Here is a 7,124-nt window from a genome sequence, read left to right as displayed (position 1 = left end):
ATAAGAGCAAGATAGTAGTCCTGTTCCGAAGGATGTTATTTAACCCTAGAACGCTCTCGTGGGGGTAGATTTCTACCCCAGCGCTACTTCGAATCTCCGTTCTTTGGTCACTATAATCGTAATCAACCTTTACGATAATTCAATCTGATGTTTAGTTTTTCATTTATGCTGGTACATTATTTTTATATCATTTAACCGACGACCTTTTATTGTTGGCCTAGGATAGAAATGTACGCCCCGAGAGCTTTTACGTTAGTGTTTTGTTGAAAGCGACGAATACGGAAACTTTTTTGTAGGTAATAATATCTAAACACAGTGAGCGAGAGATTTTTAAAAGATATTGTTAGCTACAGCATTGCTAAACAATAGAATTGTCTGTCTTGTATGTAGAAGTAACCATTCGAAAAAAATATTATAGAGTAGTGGCATATACGAGTGAAGCAATGTCGATATATTTGGCTTCACGAATAAAAGAGACAAAATACATTCGTTATACTGGAGTTTGTTATAATTTATAAACCATGCAACACCATTGTTTAATAGCTTAAAACACATAATTTTTCATCCTCTGCAGCTCACCTTTCTATCTTCTGCAAAACTAATATACACTAGCACAACCTATATATGGTCTCAAATAAAATAAACATAGATTCCCCAGTGTAATAGTACTGTAGTTGAGCAACCCGTGACAGTAAAAGCACCGTCTGGTGGAGAATGGGTGCGTAAATGCTCCTAAAATGCATGTACAAAGTTACCAAAAGTATAAATCCATAAGAGATGCCCAACAACACAGCAATCTCTCTAATCGGTACAGAACGATTTTGCAACACGATTTGCTTCGCCGATTCAATGTTTTCTTCAGTAACAGATGTTGTTGGGCGGCCAGGGATTTTATCATGATCCAAGCTTGTACGACCACCTTTGAAGCGTTTATACCACTCGTATGCCTGTGTTTTTTCTAGACACGATTCACCAAAGGCCTTTTCTAACATTTTCAACGTTTCGGAACACTTAAATCCATTTGCAACACAAAATTTGATGCACGCACGTTGTTCTAAATTTTCATCCATTATAAAAATCGCCACACGAAAATTTTTCAACTTCTTTGTATAGACGCCAAACAAAAACTAATCGTACGATATGCGTCAAAATTTGACAGAATGTGTATAAAAGTATTGTCAACGTTGAGAGAATAAAAGTATACCGATTGGACAAACGCGGGAATTTTAAAATGAAAATTCCGGTTCTTTTTTGATCATAAGGTATATTTGTAGTGCAACCAGTTTATCAAAGTAGCTTTTTCTATAGCAGTTTTCAGGAAAACAGAAGAGTTTTAGACTAAGATTTTCGCCTTTCTTGAATTGCAATTCTAAGCTGAATGAACTGATTTGTTTATTTTTCAACTATATGGAAGTTTCATTGATTAAAATCGGGAAAAGAAGAGCAGGATTTTGTTTTGACGCACACATTGTTGACATTGCTCATACGCTTGCAAGGCAACCAGCAATAGTGTAAACGCTACATAAGGTGCCAAACGTTCCACTTTTTAATAGCTAGAAAGTTCACGCGGGCCTTTATCTAAACTTTCAAATTGTGAAAAGTGCCACGTGAAAGAAAGTATCAAAACCATTTCATATATATTTTTGGCATTGTCCTGTGTAACCGCGTTGGAGAATCTGCGGCTGTGTACTTAATCGACAATGGAGTTTTGGTAATCACGGAATTCCGAAACCAATATTGAATGGTGTAGTCTGAAGGAACCTAACCCTACAACATTTATGAACCTTTCTTTGGTTTCCTTGTTTTGTGAGACAACAAAAATCGTTCATTTGATATAAAACACATAAACAACAATCGGCTATCAAAACGAAACAAAAGGAGTGAACTATAAGGAATCATAATCATTTTTTGCGATTACAGAACATTTTGGAGTGGCCTTTACGTCTGGAACGACGAGTGAAATGCAGGAGCTACAGAAACAGGAACGATCAATGGACGCATTTAACGATACTAGTGCCTTTAGAGGCTTTTCAGTGATCCCATGGAAGAGAGAAGCTTTTTTGAATGGTTTTGGTAACGTGCTGGTGTTAGATTAGTACAAAGACAATATTTGATTTAAGACTTTACTAAAAATCCAACAATATTCTCAGAGGTAAAGAATTTATTATTACCCCTGGAGAACCGAAATGCCATTCTGAGCAACCTGTTTTTACCGGAATTATCCACACTTGAAGGTTTACACGACGAAACTAAACAAATTTCTAAGCCGATTCTGGAATACATCGCTACACTAACTCTACAAGTACTAGAATATCTAATTTTGGCTGCATTTCAATTTCAATGCAATCATTTTGACTGCTTTTGTGATTCCAAGTTCCATGTTGCCAAAAGTTCCACGCTTATTTTAAGCAACTGACCAAAGCTCACCCGTACTTTTAGGTATGGTCAGAGCTTCCAACTTACTGATTCTTCCTTCAGATTCGGGTCCGAATATGCGACATATGGTTTATGAAACAAGACATTAATTTCAACAAAGTATGTCATAAAAAAGCTATTTGTTTTCGTTAACTTCTTAAAGTGAATAGTTGTAGAAAAACAGTCTAAATATGGGATAGCAAAATAAAAAAGATTTGATGAAATAAGACATTGAAAGATCGAAAAGCCTTGAAAAAGTTAGCCGGTTGACTTCGAACAATTAATAGCAAAATAAATATTTCAAAATATCCTATTGATAATTTTGGAATATTTTTTCTGTTTAAACCAACTCCTCTCACTATACTCGAGCTGAAGGAAAAAGTTCTTGATATTTAAATCAAATCTACAATACTTATTCGCTATAAAAGACGTGTTCATTCAACGATAATAGTAAGATAAATCGATCATCATTTCCTCTTTTTCCAGCAATATGAAGTTTTTAATAATTGTAAGACAGAAGGATTTCTGTAACAATAGACTGGAACCAATACAGATCTCATTTCTCAATGTTATGAGAGTATGGAGATCGTTTATGTATAAGCTGAATAATAATCGCCCTGAGTGACTTGCATGATTGTCACTGGTATCCATTTTAACGAAGGCGAATCGTGCAAAGAGATACTGCCGAAAGGGAAGGAAGTCCCTAGTCGCAATAGTTCTAATTTAACAGTAGTGGGGATAGTTTTTGAAAATGTTTTTAAACGAATCTGTAGGATTGTGGGTAGCTAGAAGTCAAGCATTGTTTTTGAAATTTCTTATTAAAAAGGGAAATACAACGACGTTCGTCTTTTGATTTTGCAAAGAACAACAAGGCTATTTTTTGTAACATCTAACATTCATTCAACTACTTAAACAACTGACTCTCACTTAGTCGATCTGTGAATCAATCCAGCTACGATAACTGGCAACACCAACGTACACAGATGGACGACCGACGCTACCGCATGGTATCCATCCCCAGGAAACGATACCGACTTGTGTCTGTACACCACCATCGATAAGGAACAGTGGGCCACCGGAGTCTCCGGAGCAAGCTGATATTCCACCGGTCAATGGTCCCGTGCAAACATTTGTCGGTCCTAGTGGGGTATTACCTGGTCCTCCATTGGCTTCTTCGCAGGCATCGTATGAAATGATTGGTTTCTGAACCTTCTGCAAAATGGCAGGCATAGAAGGAACACTTCCAGTTGAAGTACTACCCCATCCGGCAAGAGTTGCTGGTCCAGGGGTGGCGAGATCGTCTTGAGCAGGAAGGAGAGCCGGCTGTACGAATTCATTCAGTTCGAGAGCGCTGGCTAAACGAAGAACAGCTACATCTGAAGGATTGACTCCACCAAGATAATCAGGATGGACGATGGACTCGTCAACGTTGATAACTTGTCTGTTAGTTTCGGCCACAGTAATATCATGAGCTCCGGCCCAAATAGCGAAACGTGCATTTTCGGGTGATTCCGTGATACAGTGACCGGCAGTCATAGCCCAGCGTGCATTGAGGATGGTACCGCCGCAAATGTGAGCAGATGCCGTCAGGATCAAACGTTGCAGGGAGATGATGCTCGGGAACTCGTTGGGCAGCGCATTAACACCACCAACTACACGACCTCCGCGAGCAAGCTCGTAATGATCCTTTCCTAAAAATAAAAAATTAGGTACAACAATTTCCCATGGAAACGGTATCACAATACGTACCAGGAGCAGCCGAAACGGCAGCTAGCAAACAAGCCAGAAGTACCAACAGTTTCATGGTTACGGATGTACTGTGATTAAGTCAAGCCTTGCAATCATTTATACCCGTCTGATTGTAGTATCATCAATTGATTGGATAATGATGTTTATAGTTGGGAAATTGAAAGAGATTAGGACTGTTGATAAACGGTTAAATCGTATTTGGGAGCTGATGATAAGTATATCTTCAAATGTTCAAGTAAGTGTTCTGAGACGAATATACGAACTGCCATAATGTGTGATAGTAAATCGTGTTTTTTAAATACTCGAGATATACATAATAACCTTTAAGAACAAGCTGTTAAAAATTCCTGTTTGCAACTTATATAGAATTTTTGTACAAATTTTGCTTCAGAGCAATTAGAGACTCTGTTACATAGGATGAATAATTCCGCTAGCAAATTGCATTAACAAATCCTCATGAGAAGGGTACCGGTAATACAAAGCAAAGTGACTAAAGTACTAACTTAGAAAAAATCGTATAAATATACGTCTTTGAAGATGCACGTAAAATAAGCGTCGTAGTTTACATAAATTTACATTTCAAAGCATGTAAAGATAAGTCATATTATTAACTTGACAGTTATTTTAAGCTAAAGTTTACATCGATGCAGACACAAAAAATATTTTTACATGTTCATAGATGTAATATAGTGTCATCACCGTAGAAGTTATGACTTGCTTGAATTTATGTCAAGCATAAATTTCATTTTGTTTAAGGCGCTGTCCATAAAAAAGCCACGCTTTTTGGAAATTTTTGACTCTCCACCCTCATATGTCACATGTCACAAATGCAAAATAAATAAAATTCATCTTACACAGATCGATAAAGTCTTGTAATTTAACATCTTATAAGATGCACATTAATGAAGCGTCGTTTTTCACCCAAATTTAAATTCAAGAACATATGAAATTGTATGATTTGAAAATTACATGGCTTGAATTCGAATGAAATGAAATAAAAAAACAAAAGACCGTTAGCAACAGCGCGACTTCAACCAAGAAACATTAGATCACAAAGCACATCAGTTAATTGGCCGAGCCACAGAAGCACATATCTGCATGATGAATAATTGATACATATAAATCCATACAGCAGCGATTCGTACGAATGGAATATTGCATCATTGGATACGTTAAGTAGTTATAAATTGTATCGTTTGTAGAATTATGTCACCTGTAAAAATCATAATTTATTCTGTGTTATACTCAATATGTATGACAAACCATACAAATATGAAGAAAAAATCGATTTATTCCTAAAACTACGAAACCATCGAAATTATTTTGAACAAAACTATGTGATTGGAATTGATGAAACATATGAATCATCTACAAATACACGTTTTCCTACAGAATGTAAACGGTTATAGTGGAGATTTGAATCAGGGAATAGGGCAAAGCAGTAATATTATTAAGTATTTCAAAAATGTGCGCATTGAAAAAATTTGAACGTTCCATTCCTATAACTCCCCTCCCCCTTGCGACGTGACGTCTTCTATGGTGTATAGATATTCGTACAACAGTCACCATTTGGAATTAGCTTATATAACCATTTTAATATCTTATTTTAATGATTTGCCCAGCGAAAATCATAGCGTTTGTTACGTATGTCATTTTCGCTTGGAGCCGAAATTAAAACCGCAGACAAAGTAAGCGCGAGAAGCTTAGCCGATTTTGGTATTGATTAAAGTGGGAAATACATTTACAGCAAATAGAAGGGACTCTGTCAGAGTGAAAGCTGAGTAAATTTCTCGCTTGTGCTATGGCAGTATCTTGCCCGCTTCTTCGTCTTTGTCGGAGTAGTCTAGATCCATCGTCGGGGACTAGACGAGTAGTATGTAAAACTGTTAGGATCGTCGGGGCGCCAGTGAACCGGAAGCTATCCTCCAACCGGAATCACTGGATCGATCCAGGCATCCTCTCGGTCGGGCGTTGACGGGTATCGAAAGCGTCGGTTTCGGGAGAGCCTTCTTCGTCGGGGAACTCTCCGTCGGTGTAGGCTAGATCCTTCGGCGGGGGCTAGTCGAGTAGTCGCCACAACACCGATTGGGTCGTCGAAGCGCCAGCGAACCGGAAGTCATGCTCCAACCGGAATCGCAGGACCGACCTCGGCACTCCATCGGGTGTACCGTGTGGTGTAAGAGATGACTCGGTGTCGGGAGAATCTTCTTCGCCGGGGAACTCTCCGTCGGAGTAGTCTAGATCCTTTGTCGGGGACTAGATGAGTAGATCGTCGCGTTGTACCGTCTGAGCGCCAGTGAACCGGAAGTCACGCTCCAACCGGAATCATTGGATCGACTTAGGCATGCTTTTGGTCGGGTCGTAGACGCGTACCGTAAGCGTCGGTTCGGGAGGACTTTACTCGTCGGGGACCCCTTCGTCGGTGTAGACTAGATCTTTTGGTGGGGACTAGTCGAGTGGTTCCGCGACGTAGCATCAGTTCTGGGTCGTCGAGGCGCCAGTGAACCGGAAGTTACCCTCCAACCGGCATCACTGGACCGATCTCGTCATCCAACTGGTCGATCCCTCGAGAGCAGGATGCTGATCCGGGGAGGGTGCTGTGAGCACCAATAGCCTTCCACCCCGAAGTAATACCTAGCGGTGGTGCCGGGGAGGTAGGGTTGGAGATCCAAGGTGTTTTAGTGGGTAGTTCCAATCAACAGTTGGGTAGTCCTGTGGAGAGTCCCACACTCCGTGCGTAAATGCATTTCACATTGTAAAAAAAAGTATCTTGCCCGGTTTTGGCCTATAGGTCACTTGCTCGGCACAGCTTCTCGTGCTCACTATGTCTGCGGCCGAACGCAATTTCGATGGATTTGACAGCAGTTAGGGTCGCCACTAGGTTGAGTTTGAGGTTGAGGTTTCAAACGAGAACGCAATTGGGTTGAGATTTACTTATCGTTTCACAAAATTGAAAGTTC

General features: G+C 39.5%; 1 protein-coding gene across 1 annotated transcript; it reads right to left on the bottom strand.

Annotated features, from left to right (window-relative positions):
* Window positions 1-3,214: 3,214 nt before the first annotated feature.
* LOC131430859 (trypsin-1-like) lies at window positions 3,215-4,285 on the bottom strand. The gene is made up of 2 exons (XM_058596089.1): window positions 4,165-4,285; window positions 3,215-4,106 (listed from the first exon to the last, which is right to left on the bottom strand). Exons 1-2 carry the CDS (start codon window positions 4,217-4,219, stop codon window positions 3,343-3,345), a joined length of 819 nt encoding a protein of 272 aa, XP_058452072.1. The 5' UTR covers window positions 4,220-4,285; the 3' UTR covers window positions 3,215-3,342.
* Between the last annotated feature and the right edge of the window lie 2,839 nt (window positions 4,286-7,124).

The sequence above is a fragment of the Malaya genurostris genome, chromosome 2 (assembly GCF_030247185.1).
Source record: "Malaya genurostris strain Urasoe2022 chromosome 2, Malgen_1.1, whole genome shotgun sequence".
Classification (NCBI taxonomy): domain Eukaryota; kingdom Metazoa; phylum Arthropoda; class Insecta; order Diptera; family Culicidae; genus Malaya; species Malaya genurostris.
Note: the sequence above shows the minus strand (reverse complement) of the source record. Positions and strands in the feature narration are given on the sequence as shown.

Bases quoted from the DNA above. Each gene is read 5' to 3' on its own strand.
- LOC131430859 (XM_058596089.1), bottom strand. From the start codon at position 4,219: ATGAAACTGTTGGTACTTCTGGCTTGTTTGCTAGCTGCCGTTTCGGCT. The intron at 4,107-4,164 runs GTACGTATTGTG...TTTTATTTTTAG, and splicing joins TGCCGTTTCGGCTGCTCCTG to GAAAGGATCATTACGAGCTT.